The following is a 19,250-nucleotide window of genomic DNA, read 5'->3' as shown; positions in this document are numbered from 1 at the left end:
CCGTCCAGTGACCCCTGGGTTAGAGAGGGGAAATCAGCCAGGGTTCCTGCTCCTGATCACCGTCCAGTGACCCCTGGGTTAGAGAGGGGAAATCAGCCAGGGTTCCTGCTCCTGATCACTGCCCAGTGACCCCTGCTGGAAAGGGTGTGTGTGGACAATGTGTGAGGGTATATTTGAGCTCAGTGTGATCCCCTGCAGGTCAAATATTCCACTGACCCAGCCTAGGCAGACATGTGAAGAATGTCAGATCGGGTGAGGTTTCCAAGGGCGACTGCTGCCTGAAGGTTCAGATCCCAGCAGGAGACGGCACACTCGCGGAGCAAAGAGAAAAAAAATCAGAATCCCTCTGCGCTTCCCCTAATAAACATGGCCGATTCTCTCTGTCCCTCCTGTCTGTTGGATGGTTAATCTTCATGACTTTTATTTATTTCATCTAAGGATAACCTCTCCTCTCATTGGCTAGTTGGCCTTTTTTCCCTCTTTACTGAGCACAGTTTGGTCTCTTTACCTAAGGAAGGATATACTTGCCTTTGAGGGGCTGTAACAAAGGTTCACGGGATTGATTCCTGGCATGAGAGGGCTGTCCTGTGAGGAAAGATTGAGCAGAATGGGCCTATATCGGAAAGTTGCTGTCGGAGTCGAGCCACTCCGCTGTTAGCTTTGCGAGAACGGCATCTCGCTGCCTGGCTCATTATACAAACGCATTGAATGGCGGGAAGTTGCTGTATTTGCGCAGTAGATACGAACTAAACTCCCCACAGAAAATTCAGTCTTGTCATTTCATTTTAACGACGTGATGAGTGTCAATTGCTGCCAGTCACCCTCTCTGGCACTGAAAATTAACTATTACAAGCGTGGAGTCTCATTCCTTCAGGGTTTAATTGTTGTTGGAGATTTTAAAATGTACTTTTCCTTTCTGTCTCTTTTTCTCTCTCTCTCTCGTAATCCAATCTTTCTTTCCCTCTCTATTTCTCTTTCTGGACCTGATTGGTTAAGGGAGATACCAGTTTATTGTCCTGTTCGCTCAGGTCCCAGATGTCCCGTTCGCTCAGGTCCCAGATGCCCTGTAAAAGGCGGGCGTGCTGTTTCCATTCACACTGACAGCAAAATGTCATCAACATTAAGCAGGCACGGCAAGTCAAACTAACGGCGGGCGGTTCGCTGGCCTGCCACAGGACATTTTGAGCCAATATTTTCACAGGACATTAGTCACAATAACTTTTCCAATTTCTTCAAGCAACATATTTATTAACCATCAAGTTCTTACACAGAATCAAGAGATGAATAAACTTAGGACGACATAAGACAAACCGTTTCCGAAGCACCAGCCTCTATTGCCTGCCACAACAAAACAGCTTCCTTCCCTGATAAACCCAGAACGCGAGACAAACACAACACATGTAACTCAATTTCTTAATCTAATTCTAAAACATCTTTTAACTTAATTAACTTTCCCCACAGCGGTTCCTTCCAGGGACACAGACACTCGCTGCTGCTTTTCTCTCTGTTTTATCACAGTGGTGCTCATGTGACGACCTGTGGGCGATGTCTCTGGCCATCAGTAGACACGTTGCTCTGCACATTTCTGGCCTCCATTCATGGTTTGTCTGGCTGGGGATGTTGGCACAATTGGAACCTAGACCATGACTTTTCCAGTGTTCGGGATTCCAGTGTTTGGGATTCCAGTGTTCGGGGTTTCCAGTGTTCGGGGTTTCCAGTGTTTTTCTTCACTCTTTGGTGTGTGTATAACTCAAAAACCCATTTTTTGAGTAACATCGATGAATGGAGATAAATAAATTTTAACAGCCCAATGTCAGCCTGAGGGAGTGCCTGACCTTCACAAGCACAGGGGGCATATTTCAACAAAATTGTCGGGGGGAGGCTCACAGGCACAGACCGCCATCCCGTCAGTATGGGGGCAGCGTGTCTTTGAGGAAGACACTGCCTGGGACTGTAGGCCTTGACAAAAACATTAGCGAATTTTCCTGTTTTCTAGCTCTACATTAACTCTGTAGTCAGACCAGTCAATCTCGTATCACTGTGGCCTCCCTCTGTGAATAATTATCGGCAAATTATGTATTCAGAAAAACAAAGCTACCATGCAGCATCCAGCCTCTGTAACATCAATATTGTAATTTAACGAGCATGGTGTCATTGGGTCGGAAGCACGTGTGTTCCAGATATTATTAACCCACCATAATTCGCGGTACGACAAAGACATCAATAAAAGAGGCCTGTACGAGTGAGCAGATTAAACCCGTTCAGAAAACAAAGGAACTGCAGGGAACACAGGGCTGCCATTAAACAAAGTAACGTAAGGAAAGGAATGGTTTCCCACGGATTGGCTCAATCCAGCTCCACAAAGTGCAATTTACAACAGGCACCGAGGAATTGCTGACAATTTGTCCCATTGGACGGGTGTGGCTGCTGTCTGTGTGATTTGAGTAATGCCCACTGTTCAGCAGAGTCTGGGGAACCTCACCGTCCTCTTCACAGGAACTCAGTGATGCCCCAGTTCCACGCAGGGGCAGGCTGCTGAACTGAGCTAACAGGAGTTTATTTCTTACCCCTTTTCCAAATTTGCTCTCCATTTCTGCTGAAAACGCTGACGCTTGCTGGGGTACCAGATTCGAGGGGCGCGGTCCACACTCGGTACCTCAGCCGGCTAATCAATCTTCATGTGTGAGCCTCAAGGAGGAGGCTATTTGACCATGGGGGCATCACTGCCATCCTCTGCTCATATCTACATACAGATTCTAGCAGGAGTCTCTGGGCACGGTAGCTGACTGGCCCAGCAATCCACAGCACTAATAATCCAGAGAATTTGAGTACTCTTGAATTTGAATTCAGTATAAAAAAAAGAATTTGGAAATAAAAAGCTGGGACCAGTAAGAGTGACCATGAAACTGTCGGATTGTCGTAAAAACCCAACGGGTTCACTAATGTCCTTCAGGGAAGGTAACCTGCCGTCCTTACCCGGTCTGGGCCTGTGTGTCACTCCAGGCTCACACCAACGTGGTTGACTCTTAACTAACCCTCTGAAGTGACTGAGCGAGACACTCGGTTATATCAAACTAGCGATGGACAATAAATGCCGGCCTCGCCAGTGACGCACACACCCTGATAATGAATGAAAAAAAGCAATCAGGAGGAGGAAACCTGACTGATTCGCAGCTCACTCCCCACAACACCACGGCGAGTATTAAACTATGGCCTGACAATCCAGGGAGTTCACCCAGTCAGTAATGGAGTCACACTGAGCAGGAAGGCACCAGGTTCCACTCCCATTCTATGCCGTGGGGCAGTTGCAGGAGAGGGCTGAGTGCCCCTGTGCTTGGGAAGTGGAAGTTCAGCCAGGAGTCCCACTCCTTGTCGCTATCCAGTGACTCCTGCTGGAAAGAGCGTGTGCCCGCGCAGATGTTGGGCAGTGACAGGATCAAGCTTGGCTGTGAAGCCCCACAAGGTCGAACATCCGGCTGATATCCGCTGTCTAGGCTCACACAGGAAGAACGGTCACTTGAGTACAGAAGGGCAATGGACCATGGGGAACCCGTACCCCAGTGAGAGTCAGTGTCTGTGGAACCCGTACCCCAGTGAGAGTCAGTGTCTGTGGAACCCGTACCCCAGTGAGAGTCAGTGTCTGTGGAACCCGTACCCCAGAGTCAGTGTCTGTGGAACCCGTACCCCAGTGAGAGTCAGTGTGTGTGGAACCCATACCCCAGTGAGAGTCAGTGTCAGTGGAACCCGTACCCCAGTGAGAGTCAGTGTCTGTGGAACCCGTGCCCCAGTGAGAGTCAGTGTCTGTGGAACCCGTACCCCAGTGAGAGTCAGTGTCTGTGGAACCCGTACCCCAGTGAGAGTCAGTGTCTGTGGAACCCGTACCCCAGTGAGAGTCAGTGTCTGTGGAACCCGTACCCCAGTGAGAGTCAGTGTCTGTGGAACCCGTACCCTAGTGAGAGTCGGTGTCGGTGGAACCCGTACCCCAGTGAGAGTCAGTGTCTGTGGAACCCGTGCCCCAGTGAGAGTCAGTGGCTGTGGAACCCGTACCCCAGTGAGAGTCAGTGTCTGTGGAACCCGTACCCCAGTGAGAGTCAGTGTCAGTGGAACCCGTACCCCAGTGAGAGTCAGTGTCAGTGGAACCCGTACCCCAGTGAGAGTCAGTGTCTGTGGAACCCGTACCCCAGTGAGAGTCAGTGTGTGTGGAACCCGTACCCCAGTGAGAGTCAGTGTCAGTGGAACCCATACCCCAGTGAGAGTCAGTGTCAGTGGAACCCGTACCCCAGTGAGAGTCAGTGTCTGTGGAACCCGTGCCCCAGTGAGAGTCAGTGTCTGTGGAACCCGTACCCCAGTGAGAGTCAGTGTCAGTGGAACCCGTGCCCCAGTGAGAGTCAGTGTCTGTGGAACCCGTACCCCAGTGAGAGTCAGTGTCTGTGGAACCTGTACCCCAGTGAGAGTCAGTGTCAGTGGAACCCGTACCCCAGTGAGAGTCAGTGTCAGTGGAACCCGTACCCCAGTGAGAGTCAGTGTCTGTGGAACCCGTGCCCCAGTGAGAGTCAGTGTCTGTGGAACCCGTACCCCAGTGAGAGTCAGTGTCTGTGGAACCCGTACCCCAGTGAGAGTCAGTGTCTGTGGAACCCGTACCCCAGTGAGAGTCAGTGTCTGTGGAACCCGTACCCTAGTGAGAGTCGGTGTCGGTGGAACCCGTACCCCAGTGAGAGTCAGTGTCTGTGGAACCCGTGCCCCAGTGAGAGTCAGTGTCTGTGGAACCCGTACCCCAGTGAGAGTCAGTGTCTGTGGAACCCGTACCCCAGTGAGAGTCAGTGTCTGTGGAACCCGTACCCCAGTGAGAGTAAGTGTCAGTGGAACCCGTACCCCAGTGAGAGTCAGTGTCTGTGGAACCCGTACCCCAGTGAGAGTCAATGCCTTTAGCAAGGAGGAGGAGGGCGGAAGGGGGGTTAAGGGAAATGCAGTCATCTTACTGAGGTTTCAGTTCCTGCACTCTCTGCAGAGCAAGATTTCCAGTGGGACTGAGGCAGTGAGTAGTTTGTAAAAATGAGGTTACACGGGGACCGGAAAGCAACAGCGACATTGAATGGTTTGGGATAACGAGGTTTGATCGGGTGTGAGATACAGCTTTGTTTGTGACAGCGAAGTTCCGCTGTATAAACGACACGCTCTGCGGTAATATCCCTCCCGTTCCTTGTCGTTCTTTCCCTCCGGCCCCTCGCTCCCCCAGCACTGACATCAATCACCATGGTCAAGGTTACTCTCTTGTCTTTAACACACAGTAAACGTCGGTGGGGACTGAGTCCGATTACACTCCACGCCGGCTGGGTTGCAGTTTCTGTTCTGCTCTCGGCTCCTTTCTGTCCATTTGGCTCTTTAATCGTTTCCCCCCTGAATTCCAGGGAAGCAAAAAATTAAACAAAGTTATTGATAAACACCGAGAGATGGATCACGACACCCAGCATTGCCATGTTATAACCAGGAACACAGCGTGCTATTATATAATACGGGTACGTCTCCTGTAGCTCCGATGGTGGAGAGTCCGCTGACAGATTGTTTGGGGTGAATGGAGCATTAGATGGTATAATGTGAGTGATAGAATCATAACCAGATACATGTAAGCAATTGAGAACTGGGATAAAATTACTGGCAATCAGTAACTAGTGGTGTTCCACAGGGGTCAGTGCTGGGTCCCCAACTCTTTACAATCTATATTAACGATTTGGAAGAGGGGACCGAGTGTAACATATCAAAGTTTGCAGATGATACTAAGATGGGGGGGAAAGTAGTGAGTGAGGAGGACATAAAAAACCTGCAAGGGGACATAGACAGGCTAAGTAAGTGGGCAGAGATTTGGCAGATGGAATACAATACTGGAAAGTGTGAGGTTATGCACTTTGGCAGGAAAAATCGTAGAGCAAGTTATTATCTTAATGGCAAGAAACTGGAAAGTACTGAAGTACAAAGGGATCTGGGGGTCCTGGTGCACGAAACTCAAAAGGTTAGTATGCAGGTGCAGCAAGTGATTAAGAAGGCCAATGGAATGTTGGCTTTCATTGCTAGGGGGATAAAATATAAAAATAGGGAGGTATTGCTTCAGTTGTACAAGGTGAGGCCGCACCTGGAATACTGCGTACAGTTTTGGTGTCCATACTTAAGAAAAGGCATACTTGCTCTCGAGTCAGTACAAAGAAGGTTCACTCGGTTAATCCCGGGGATGAGGGGATGGACATATGAGGAGAGGTTGAGTAGATTGGGACTCTACTCATTGGGGTTCAGAAGAATGAGAGGCGATCTTATTGAAACATATAAGATTGTGAAGGGGTTGGATCGGGTGGATGCGGGGAAGATGTTCCCGATGATGGGTGAAACTAGAACTAGGGGGCATAGTCTTAGAATAAGGGACTGCTCTTTCAAAACTGAGATGAGGAGGAACTACTTCACTCAGAGGGTGGTAGGTCCATGGAATATGCTGCCCCAAAAAGCTGTAGAAGCTACATCATTACATAAATTTAAAACAGAAATAGACAGTTTCCTAGAAGTAAAGGGAATTAAGGGTTACGGGGAGCGGGCAGGAATTTGGACATGAGTCTAGGTTCGGATCGGTCATGGCCCTGTGGGTAGTGGAGCGGGCCCAGGGGCCGTGTAGCCTGGTCCTGCTCCTATTTCGGGTGTCTAATTCTGTTAGATTCAGGAGATGGTTCTGTGATAGTGGATTGGCGGTTAGGATCAGATCAGCCATGATCTTATTGAATGGCGGAGCAGGCTCGAGGGGCCGATTGGCCTACTCCTGCTCCTATTGCTTATGTTCTTATGTAAGAAGGTTTCTATATACGATAGCTTGCATTTATATAGCACCTTTAACGCAGTAAAACATCCCAAGGTGCTTCACAGGAGCGATTATCAGACAAAATTTGACTCTGAGCCACATAAGGAGATATTAGGATAGGTGACCAGAAGCTTGGTGAAAGAGGTAGGTTTTAAGGAGCATCTCCGACAGTGCGGCGCTCCCTCAGTACTGCCCCTCCGACAGTGCGGCGCTCCCTCAGTACTGCCCCTCCGACAGTGCGGCGCTCCCTCAGTACTGCCCCTCCGACAGTGCGGCGCTCCCTCAGTACTGCCCCTCCGACAGTGCGGCGCTCCCTCAGTACTGCCCCTCCGACGGTGCGGCGCTCCCTCAGTACTGCCCCTCCGACAGTGCGGCGCTCCCTCAGTACTGTCCCTCCGAGAGTGCGGCGCTCCCTCAGTACTGCCCCTCCGACAGTGCGGCGCTCCCTCAGTACTGCCCCTCCGACAGTGTGGCGCTCCCTCAGTACTGCCCCTCCGACAGTGCGGCGCTCCCTCAGTACTGCCCCTCCGACAGTGCGGCGCTCCCTCAGTACTGCCCCTCCGACAGTGCGGCGCTACCTCAGTACTGCCCCTCCGACAGTGCGGCGCTCCCTCAGTACTGCCCCTCCGACAGTGCGGCGCTCCCTCAGTACTGCCCCTCCGACAGTGCGGCGCTCCCTCAGTACTGCCCCTCCGACAGTGCGGCGCTCCCTCAGTACTGCCCCTCCGACAGTGTGGCGCTCCCTCAGTACTGCCCCTCCGACAGTGCGTCGCTCACTGTACTGCCCCTCCGACAGTGCAGCACTCCCTCAGTACTGACTCTCCAACAGTACGGCGCGCCCTCAGTACTGCCCCTCCGACAGTGCGGCGCTCCCTCAGTACTGCCCCTCCGACAGTGCAGCACTCCCTCAGTACTGTCCCTCCGAGAGTGCGGCGCTCCCTCAGTACTGCCCCTCCGACAGTGCGGCGCTCCCTCAGTACTGCCCCTCCGACAGTGTGGCGCTCCCTCAGTACTGCCCCTCCGACAGTGTGGCGCTCCCTCAGTACTGCCCCTCCGACAGTGCGGCGCTCCCTCAGTACTGCCCCTCCGACAGTGCGGCGCTCCCTCAGTACTGCCCGTCCGACAGTGTGGCGCTCCCTCAGTACTGCCCCTCCGACAGTGCAGCGCTCCCTCAGTACTGCCCCTCAACAATGCAGTGCTTCCTCAGTACTGCCCCTCCGACAGTGCGGCGCTCCCTCAGTACTGCCCCTCCGACAGTGTGGCGCTCCCTCAGTACTGCCCCTCCGACAGTGCAGCGCTCCCTCAGTACTGCCCCTCAACAATGCAGTGCTTCCTCAGTACTGCCCCTCCGACAGTGCAGTGTCCCTCAGTGCTGCTCCTCCGACAGTGCAGCAGTCCCTCAGTGCTGCCGCTCCGACAGTGCGGCGCTGCCTCAGTACTGCCCCTCCGACAGTGCAGCATCCCTCAGTGCTGCCCCTCCGACAGTGCAGCACTCCCTCCGTACTGCCCCTCCGATAGTGCAGTGCTCCCTCAGGACTGCCCCGCTGACAGTGCAGAGGGAATTACAGACCGGTAAGCCTGACATCGGTAGTGGGGAAAATGCTAGAGTCCATTATAAAAGATGTAATAGCAGAGCACTTGGAAAACAGTGACCGGATCGGACAAAGTCAACATGGATTTACCAAAGGTAAATCGTGCTTGACTAATCTGCTGGAATTTTTTGAGGATGTAACTGGTAAAATAGATAAGGGAGAACCAGTGGATGTGGTGTATTTGGACTTTCAAAAGGCTTTCGATAAGGTCCCGCATAAGAGATTAGCGTGTAAAGTTAAGGCACATGGGATTGGGGGCAAGGTATTGACTTGGATAGAAAACTGTTGGCAGACAGAAAGCAAAGAGTTGGAATAAACGGCTCTTTTTCCGAGTGGCAGGTAGTGACTAGTGGGGTACCGCAGGGATCGGTGCTAGGACCCCAGCTATTCACAATATATATTAATGATCTAGACGAGGGAACTAGATGTAATATCTCCAAGTTTGCAGACGACACAAAGCTGGGTGGGCGTGTGTGCTGTGAGGAGGATGCCGAGAAACTCCAGTATGATTTGGACAGGTTGGGCGATTGGGCAGAAGCATGGCAGATGCAATATAACGTGGATAAATGCGAGGTTATCCACTTTGGTGTCAATAACAAGAAGGCAGATTATTATCTGAATGGCAATAGATTGGGAGAAGGGGAAGTGCAACGAGACCTGTGCGTCCTTGCGCAGCAGTCGCTGAAGGTAAGCATGCAGGTGCAGCAGGCGGTTAAGAAGGCAAATGGTATGTTGGCCTTCGTAGCGAGAGGGTTTGAGTACAGGAACAAGGATGTCTTGCTGCAGTTGTACAGGGCCTTGGTGAGACCACATCTTGAGTATTGTGTGCAGTTTTGGTCGCCTTATCTGAGGAAGGATGTTCTTGCCATGGAAGGAGTGCAGCGAAGATTCACCAGGCTGATACCTGGGATGGCAGGAATGACGTATGAGGAGAGATTGGGTCGATTGGGCTTGTACTCGCTGGAGTTTAGAAGAATGAGAGGGGATTTCATTGAAACTTATAAAATTCAAACAGGACTAGACAGACTAGATGCAGGAAGGATGTTCCCGATGGTCGGGGAGTCCAGAACCAGGGGTCACAGTCTAAGGATAAGGGGTAAGCCATTTAGGACAGAGATGAGGAGGAATTTCTTCACCCAGAGAGTGGTGAACCTGTGGAATTCTCTACCACAGAAGGCGGTGGAGGCCAATTCATTAAATATATTCAAGAAGGAGTTGGATATATTTCTTAAGGCTAAGGGGATCAAGGGATATGGGGAGAAAGCAGGGACCGGGTACTGAATTTGGATGATCAGCCATGATCGCATTGAATGGCGGAGCAGGCTCGAGGGGCCGAATGGCCTACTCCTGCTCCTATCTTCTATGTTTCTATGCAGCGCTCTCTCAGTACTGCGCTGGAGTGTCAGCCTAGATTTTGTGCTGAAGTCTCTGGAGTGGGGCTTACACCCACGACTTTCTGACTCACAGTGGAGAGTGACACCCACTGAGCCATGGCTGTCACTGGGCTAGGGGGAAGAGACAATCAGCCGGCGTTCCCTAGGCTAGGGGGAAGAGACAATCAGCCGGGGTTCCCTAGGCTAGGGGGAAGAGACAATCAGCCGGCGTTCCCTAGGCTAGGGGGAAGAGACAATCAGCCGGCGTTCCCTAGGCTAGGGGGAAGAGACAATCAGCCGGTGTTCACTAGGCTAGGGGGAAGAGACAATCAGCCGGCGTTCCCTAGGCTAGGGGGAAGAGACAATCAGCCGGCATTCCCTAGGCTAGGGGGAAGAGACAATCAGCCGGGGTTCCCTAGGCTAGGGGGAAGAGACAATCAGCCGGCGTTCCCTAGGCTAGGGGGAAGAGACAATGAGCCGGCGTTCCCTAGGCTAGGGGGAAGAGACAATCAGCCGGCGTTCCCTAGGCTAGGGGGAAGAGACAATCAGCCGGCGTTCCCTAGGCTAGGGGGAAGAGACAATCAGCCGGGGTTCCCTAGGCTAGGGGGAAGAGACAATCAGCCGGCGTTCCCTAGGCTAGGGGGAAGAGACAATCAGCCGGCGTTCCCTAGGCTAGGGGGAAGAGACAATCAGCCGGCGTTCCCTAGGCTAGGGGGAAGAGACAATCAGCCGGCGTTCCCTAGGCTAGGGGGAAGAGACAATGAGCCGGCGTTCCCATGCCTGGATCTGTCTTACCTTCAAATAGCTGTGGGTCCCTTTGCTCCCACGCTGTTTGCGAAAGCGTGTGTTGTGGACGGTGGCTCCTGGCCGGACTGGGAAGTTCATTCTGAGCTGCTGCCACAGCTCCGTGTACAGAGAATTCCACGGAGCTCCAGAGATTCTCCCAGGCACGAGCTTCTATTAAACAAAGCAATAGAGTCAGCGAGGGCCTATCTCAAAGGTGAACGTCAGAAGAAAAATACATTCGACAGCTTTGGAGCCATTTACTGGCTGCTCTACTGCCTGTACCCTAACTCGCACCGAGTCTTGTTCACCCATCACCCCCTGTGCTCACTGCCCCGTGTCCTAACTCACACCCAGTCCCGTTCACCCATCACCCCCTGTGCTCACTGCCCCGTGTCCTAACTCACACCCAGTCCCGTTCACCCATCACCCCCCGTGCTCACTGCCCCGTGTCCTAACTCACACCGAGTCCTGTTCACCCATCACCCCCTGTGCTCACTGCCCCGTGTCCTAACTCACACCCAGTCCCGTTCACCCATCACCCCCTGTGCTCACTGCCCCGTGTCCTAACTCACACCCAGTCCCGTTCACCCATCACCCCCTGTGCTCACTGCCCCGTGTCCTAACTCACACCCAGTCCCGTTCACCCATCACCCCCTGTGCTCACTGCCCCGTGTCCTAACTCACACCCAGTCCCGTTCACCCATCACCCCCTGTGCTCTACTGCCTGTACCCTAACTCGCACCGAGTCTTGTTCACCCATCACCCCCTGTGCTCGCCGAACTACATTGGTTCCCGGTCCGGCAATGCCTCCATTTAAAAATTCTCATCCTAGTTTTCAAATCCCTCCATGGCCTCGCCCCATCCCTATCTCTGTAACCTCCTCCAGCCCGACAACCTCCCCCCGAGATCTCTGCGTTCCTCCAATTCGGGCGCAGCCTTGATTTTAATCGCTCCACCTTCAGCTGCCTGGGCCCTAAGCTCTGGAATTCCCTCCCTACACCTCTCTGCCTCTCTATCTCTCTCTCCTCCTTTAAGACGCTCCTTAAAGCCGACCTCTTCCTGCCCTACTATTTGCTTATGTGGCTTGATGTCAAATTCTCTCTAATTTACACTCCTGTGGTGCTCCTTGGGGCATTTTGCTACGTTAAAGGCGATGTATAAATACATGTTGTGTTGCTCTGATGGCTCGATGGGTAGATGCACGGCCTGACGTGGTACAGAGTCGCACAGATCTGAAAGATGCTGGCTTCAATTCCAGGTCCGTGCTGTTAGATGGTCTCCAATAGGGACACAAGTAGTGGCACTATATCGGGCTCAGTGCCCCGGGATCAGGGAGGAGAACATCAGTCAGGGTTCTTACTCCTGATCACTATCCAGCAGCTACTGCCAGATGTATTGATTTCTTTGTGGGTTCAATGACGAGACATTGATGAAAGAGAATGTCTTTTAATCTAAAGTCTGTTCAACTCTTTATACAGCATTTACAGGAGACATCATGCTAGTGATGCATCTAGAACGAAACTGAAACCAAACTAAACTGCTTGTCTCTGTCACATGCCCTCTGCTGGTCAGGCACAAGCAATCAATACATGCAAATATGCTGGTAAGGCATCATAATCAAACAGGCAAATACCATCTCTATTTGCTGATATCATTACATCTCCTTTTCTTAAAACAAAAGTATTTTACTTTTAACTAACAACATGTTTTCTTTGTATTAATCTGCATTTTAACTAACACTTAATGAACTTACATTATCATTATCATGATCAAGGTTTTTTAACCTTGCTTTGTGTGTTCACATGAAATATGTCAATACACTAGAACTTGAAGAAAGAATAAGATAACATTACTTCCTTCTATAACAATAGTCCTTAAATTTGCTCAATGAGTCTCTCAGGAGGCTTCATGTGTCTTGAGGATTTTCTGATTGATTGTCCTTGAATCTGAGTTGTTCTTTGAACTTCCTCACTTTCTCCCCCTCTTTTGTTTTCAGGAGGTTCTCCGGGATGGGTAGGTTTGACCTTAGCCGACGTCCCATCAGGAGTTGGGCTGGTGACATACCACACTCGAGCGGCGTTGTGCGGTATACAAGCATGCTCTGGTAGAAGTCAGTTCCACCGTCTTTTCACTGTCTGGACCGATTTTTCCACTAGTCCATTGGACTGTGGATAGTGAGGACTTGACGTTGTGTGGACAAAGTCCCACTCTTTGGCAAAGTGTCGGAAACTTGTATTGTAAAACTGGGGTCCGTTGTCTGTGAAGACCTCGCTTGCCACGTCATGTCTGGAGAATATGGCTTTCATACATGTTATCACAGCATCTGCAGTGGTGGTGTACAGTCTACAAACCTCTGGATACAGGGAGTAATAGTCTGTTACTACAAGATAGTCCTTCCCTTGACATACGAATAGGTCAGCGCCTACCTTCTGGTAAGGTCTGTCTGGCACTGGGTGTGGCTTTAGTGGTTCTACCGGATTGCTTGCTCGATATTTCAGGCATATTGTGCAGTTTGACACCTCATTTGTCACATCTTGGTTGATTCGTGGCCAGTACATCACCTCTCGTGCTCTTTTCTTACACTTTTTGATTCCCAGATGTCCTCCATGGATCCTTTTTAGCATCTCTTTTCTCAGACTCTTTGGGATAACTATTTTACTTCCTTTGTAGATGATGTCTTCGACCAGTGATAGTTCCGCCCTGCAGTTCCAGTACTCTGCCATGTCAGGTGAGCAGTCTTGCTTCATGTTGGGCCATCCATCCAAGATGCTTTTCCTCAGTCGTCTCATTGTTTCATCTTTGTTTGTCTCAGTCTTTATGAGCTCCATTTTTGCATCTGCTATGGGCAGTGCACTTGTGATCATGTCCACGTAGGCGTTCACTTTTTCATCCATTGTGGTGTTTGCGGGCTCACTTGGGTCAACAGCTCTGGACAACGTGTCTGCTGTATACATCAGCTTGCCCGGTGTGTACGCAACATTCAGTGTATAGCGTTGCAGCCTGATCATCATTCTTTGTATTCTAAGCGGACAGCTATTTAGTGGCTTTTGGAACAATGCAATCAAGGGCTTATGGTCAGTCTCTACACTGATTGCTTGTCTTGCCACAAACTGGTGAAATCTTTCACAGGCGTATGTGATGCTGAGCAGCTCCTTTTCTATTTGATCATATCGCGTCTCCGCGTCTGTCATTGAGCGCGATGCATATGCAATAGGTTGCCAGTAGTCATATTTTTGCAGAAGAACGGCACCGAGCCCACTCTGTGATGCATCTGATGATATCTTGATGGGTCTCGCTGGGTCATAAAACCTCAGAACTGGTTCCTCTGCGGGCAGTTTCTTTAGATCGCTCCATGACTTCTCATGCTCATGATTCCAATCCCATTCTATGTTCTTTTCAGTTAGTCTTCTCAGTGACGCCATCTTTTCTGAGAGGTTGGATATGAATTTCCCCATGTAGTTGATCATTCCATTAAACCTCTGCACGTCCTTTTTGCATTGTGGCTTTGGCATATTCTCAATGGCGGACACCTTTCTGGGATCTGGTCTGATGCCCTCACTGCTAAGGATATCTCCCACGAATGTCAGTTCTGTCACCATGAGCTGGCATTTCTCTCTATTCAGCTTCAGGTTTGTTTTCCTTGTTGCTTCCAGCACTTTTTTCAGTCTCTCGTCATGCTCAGTTCTCGTGGTTCCCCATACTATGATGTCATCCATTGATGTATCAACTCCCTCCAGATGCTCATAGATCATATGGATAGTTTTGTGATACACTTCAGGAGCTGAGGCAATGCCAAATGGTAACCTTAGGAATCTGTATCTGCCAAATGGACTGTTGAACGTGCACAGTCTTGAACTTGCTTCGTCCAATTTCATCTGCCAAAATCCTGATGATGCATCTAACTTGCTGAAATACTTTGCATTTGCAAACTGTGCCATGATTTCCTCACGTGTACGAAGCTTGAAGTGCTCTCTCTTTATTGCTCTGTTTAGATCTCTTGGATCCAGGCAAATTCTGAGCTTTCCATTCTTTTTGTCCACAACAAGGGAACTCACCCACTCAGTTGGCTCATCTATCTTCCGAATCACGTTCAGGCTTTCCATCCTGTCCAACTCTGCCTTCAGTTGCTTTTGAAGAGCAAACGGAACTTTTCTGCATGGATGTATGACCGGTGTCATACTTTTATCTACTCTGATCGTGTGTTCTCCTGGAATGCAGCCTAGACCCTTAAATAGGTCTTTGTACTCTTTCATGAGTTCATCATAGGCTGTCTCTCCTTCGCTTTCCACAATGAGGACTCTCTTTACCAGGTTCAGTCTCTCACAGGCTTTTAAACCTAGTATGGCTTGCACATCCTTTGGCACCACGATTAATGCTAGCGTGCGCTCTCTGCCCTTGTGTGTTACTTTGACAATGCATCTTCCTTTCACTGGTATATCAGTACCTGAGTATCCTGTCACTTTCACTTTTATTCCATGTATCTTTGGTCTGGGTCTAATTTTCTTAAAATCAGTCTCTGATATCACATTAACTTGTGCTCCAGTATCCAATTTAAATGGAATGTGTATGTCATTCACTTTTAGTGTCAACATCCAGTCTCTTTCTTCTTTTTTGTTTTCAGACACATCTACATAGAACTCCTCTATCTCGCTTTCATCTACTGCATGGACCTTGCTTTGTTGCGCTTGGTTCTTACAGCAACGGGCATAATGGTTGTTCTTGTTGCAACTATTGCATGTTTTACCATATGCTGGACACTTTCTTGGTGTATGCTGTGTACTGCATCGACTACATGACTTCTGATTGTCCCTTTCATTTTCGTTCGCTGGCCACGCCTCTTTTTTCACATCGGCGCTCTTTTTGTTAAACGGTTTGTATCCGTTCTTTCTCACTGCATCCACGTTGCAGCTATTGTCACTGAACAGCTCCTTTGCCTGCAACTTCACAGTCTCTGTAGCCCTACACAGTGCTATGGCTTTTCCCAGGTCTAGATCTTGCTCTCTTAGCAGTCTTTCCCTTAGACCATTATCTGGAATACCACACACCAGTCTGTCTTTTATCAGCGAGTCTGTCAGTCCCCCAAATTCACATGTTTTGCTTCGGTTTCTCAGTTCAGTCACATACTGATCAATAGTCTCACCCGTTTTCTGTACACATGTGAAAAATCTGTGCCTCTCAAACGTCACGTTACGTTTAGGTATGCAGGCCTCAAACTGTTCCATTATTTTATCTAGCTTCATTTTGTCTCCATCAGCAGCGAATGTGAAGTTATTATACACCTCCAGCGCTTCATCACCCACGACATGTAAGAACAGTGATGCTTTCATTTTATCACCTTTCTCGTCAGCTCCAATTGCCGCTAAATACAACTCTACACATTGTTTGAATCTCCTCCAATTTTCAGCCACATTACCTGTCAACTGAAGCGTCGCCGGTGGGTGTAAACCTTCCATTTTTTCACTTCGTTAGCTATTCTCCAATGGTAAGCAACGATGTTCTCTTTTGGCTTGCTAATTTGTGGAGAGCTGATTTAACTTCAGATTTTTTCTCTTCATCTCTTTCAATCACTTCTGACACCATGTATTGATTTCTTTGTGGGTTCAATGACGAGACATTGATGAAAGAGAATGTCTTTTAATCTAAAGTCTGTTCAACTCTTTATACAGCATTTACAGGAGACATCATGCTAGTGATGCATCTAGAACGAAACTGAAACCAAACTAAACTGCTTGTCTCTGTCACATGCCCTCTGCTGGTCAGGCACAAGCAATCAATACATGCAAATATGCTGGTAAGGCATCATAATCAAACAGGCAAATACCATCTCTATTTGCTGATATCATTACACCAGACAGTCCAGGTGTGTGGATGTCTAGTCAGAATGTCTTGTTATAAAATAACACATCACAGATTGAGATCTTGCATTTTGTTTTCCAAACTGATGTCTCACCTTTAGTACTGCTCCCCAGGTGAGATAAGCTTTAACAGTGAACTTGCAGAATATATCTGATGAAATCCATAACACCGTGGCTCAGTGGGATCCTCACTCTCGCCTATGAGTCAGAAGGCCATGGGTTCGAGCCCCACTCCAGAGACTCGAGCACATCATCCAGACCGACATTCCCAGTGCAATACTGAGGGAGCGCCGCGCTGTCGGGGGGTCAGTACTGAGCGAGCGCTGCACTGTCGGACGGCCAGTACTGAGGGAGTGCCGCACTGTCAGAGGGGCAGTACTGAGGGAGCACCGCACTGTCAGAGGGGCAGTACTGAGGGAGCGCTGCACTGTCGGAGGGGCAGTACTGAGGGAGCGCCGCACTGTCGGAGGGTAAGTACTGAGGGAGCACCGCACTGTCGGAGGGGCAGTACTGAGGGAGCACCGCACTGTCGGAGGGGCAGTACTGAGGGAGCACTGCACTGTCGGAGGGTCAGTACTGAGGGAGCGCTGCACTGTTGGAGAGGCGGTACTGAGGGAGCGCTGCACTGTCGGAGGGGCAGAACTGAGGGGGCGCCGCACTGTTGGAGGGGCAGTACTGAGGGAGCACCGCACTGTCGGAGGGGCAGTACTGAGGGAGCACTGCACTGTCGGAGGATCAGTACTGAGGGAGCGCTGCACTGTTGCAGAGGCGGTACTGAGGGAGCGTTGCACTGTCGGAGGGGCAGTACTGAGGGAGCGCTGCACTGTTGGAGGGGCAGTACTGAGGGAGCGCTGCACTGTCGGAGGGGCAGTACTGAGGGACCGTTGCACCGTCGGAGGGGCAGTGCTGAGGGAGCACTGCATTGTCAGAGGGGCAGCACTGAGGTAGCGCTGCACTGTTGGAGGGGCAGTACTGAGGGAATGCTGCACTGTCGGAGAGGGCACTACTGAGGGAGCGCCGCACTGTCGGAGGGGCAGAACTGAGGGAGCGCCGCACTGTCGGAGGGGCAGTACTGAGGGAGCGCCGCACTGTCGGAGGGGCAGTACTGAGGGAGCGCCGCACTGTCGGAGGGACAGTACTGAGGGAACGCTGCACTGTCGGAGGGGCAGTACTGAGGGAGCGCTGCACTGTCGGAGGGGCAGTACTGAGGGACCGTTGCACCGTCGGAGGGGCAGTGCTGAGGGAGCACTGCATTGTCAGAGGGGCAGCACTGAGGTAGCGCTGCACTGTTGGAGGGGCAGTACTGAGGGAATGCTGCACTGTCGGAGAGGGCACTACTGAGGGAGCGCCGCACTGTCGGAGGGGCAGAACTGAGGGAGCGCCGCACTGTCAGAGGGGCAGTACTGAGGGAGCGCCGCACTGTCGGAGGGGCAGTACTGAGGGAGCGCCGCACTGTCGGAGGGACAGTACTGAGGGAACGCTGCACTGTCGGAGGGGCAGTACTGAGGGAGCGCTGCACTGTCGGAGGGGCAGTACTGAGGGAGCGCTGCACTGTCGGAGGGGCAGTACTGAGGGAGCGCTGCACTGTTGGAGAGGCGGTACTGAGGGAGTGCTGCACTGTCGGAGGGGCAGTACTGAGGGAGCGTCGCACTGTCGGAGAGGCAGTACTGAGGGAGCGCTGCACTGTCGGTGGGGCAGTACTGAGGGAGTGCCGCACTGTCGGAGGGGCAGTACTGAGGGAGTGCCGCCCTGTCGGAGAGGCAGTACTGAGGGAGCGCTGCACTGTCGGAGGGGCAGTACTGAGGGAGCGCTGCACTGTCGGAGGGGCTGTACTGAGGGAGCGCCGCACTGTCGGAGAGGCAGTACTGAGGGAGCGCCGCACTGTCGATGGGGCAGTACTGAGGGAGTGCCGCACTGTCGGAGGGGCAGTACTGAGGGAGTGCCGCCCTGTCGGAGAGGCAGTACTGAGGGAGCGCTGCACTGTCGGAGGGGCAGTACTGAGGGTGCGCCGCACTGTCAGAGGGGCAGTACTGAGGGAGCGCCGCACTGTTGGTGGGTCAGTACTGAGGGAGCGCTGCACTGTCGGAGGGGCAGTACTGAGGGAGTGCAGCACTGTCGGAGGGGCAGTACTGGGGGAGCGCGTCACTGTCGGAGGGGCAGTACTGAGGGAGCGCTGCACTGTCGGAGGGGCAGTACTAAGGGAGCGCTGCACTGTCGGAGGGGCATCACTGAGGGAGCGCTGCACTGTCGGAGGGGCATCACTGAGGCCCCATCTGCCCTCCCAGGTGGACGTGAAAGATCCCACAGCCACTATTTCACAGGAGAGTTCTCTAACTTTTTATTTGGAGCATGTCAATTTAATACACTTTAATACTGTAACTGTACCGTGAGCTCTGTGCATCTCCAGAATTTATACTGTTGGGTGTTCGTAATTGAGATTCTGCGTTTACTTTTGACATTTAATCACTTGAGAGCTGCTCATTAATTCCTTATTTTGGGGGGGTGGGGGTGTGAGCGATTTTTTTGTCTGCAGTTCCCCCCCCAGCTCCCCTTTGGATGCTGGTGTAATGGCTCCGTGACCACCTGTGTCATGCAGTAGAATCACTGAATGTTACAGCACAGGGGGAGGCCATTCGGCCCACCGTGCCTGTGCCGGCTGTTTCAAAGAGCTCTCCGATTAGTCCCACTCCCACTGCTCTTTCCCCAGAGCCCTGCACATTTTAATTGGCGAGTCTTTATCCAATTCCCTTTTGAAAGTTACTATTGAATCTGCTTCCACCGCCCTTTCAGGCAGCGCGTTCCAGATCAC

The 19,250-nt window shown here is 51.3% G+C and overlaps 1 protein-coding gene across 2 annotated transcripts in view; it reads right to left on the bottom strand.

The window, feature by feature from the left end:
• Positions 1 to 1,227: 1,227 nt before the first annotated feature.
• ppp1r26 (protein phosphatase 1, regulatory subunit 26) overlaps positions 1,228 to 19,250 on the bottom strand; it is a 279,411-nt gene continuing 261,388 nt past the window's right edge. For both annotated transcript variants that reach the window (XM_085965199.1, XM_085965200.1), the window contains exons 4-5: positions 10,596 to 10,757; positions 1,228 to 5,397 (exon numbers count right to left, since the gene is read on the bottom strand). In XM_085965199.1, coding sequence (XP_085821325.1) covers positions 5,383 to 5,397; positions 10,596 to 10,757 — 177 coding nt within the window. In that variant the 3' untranslated portion in view covers positions 1,228 to 5,382. The remainder of the gene's footprint in view (positions 5,398 to 10,595; positions 10,758 to 19,250) is intronic.

The sequence above is a fragment of the Somniosus microcephalus genome, chromosome 23 (assembly GCF_052327205.1).
Source record: "Somniosus microcephalus isolate GS21.2 chromosome 23, FLI_Smic_1.0, whole genome shotgun sequence".
Taxonomy (NCBI): domain Eukaryota; kingdom Metazoa; phylum Chordata; class Chondrichthyes; order Squaliformes; family Somniosidae; genus Somniosus; species Somniosus microcephalus.
The sequence above is the reverse complement of the archived record's forward strand: the minus strand, read 5'-3'. Positions and strand labels throughout refer to the sequence as shown.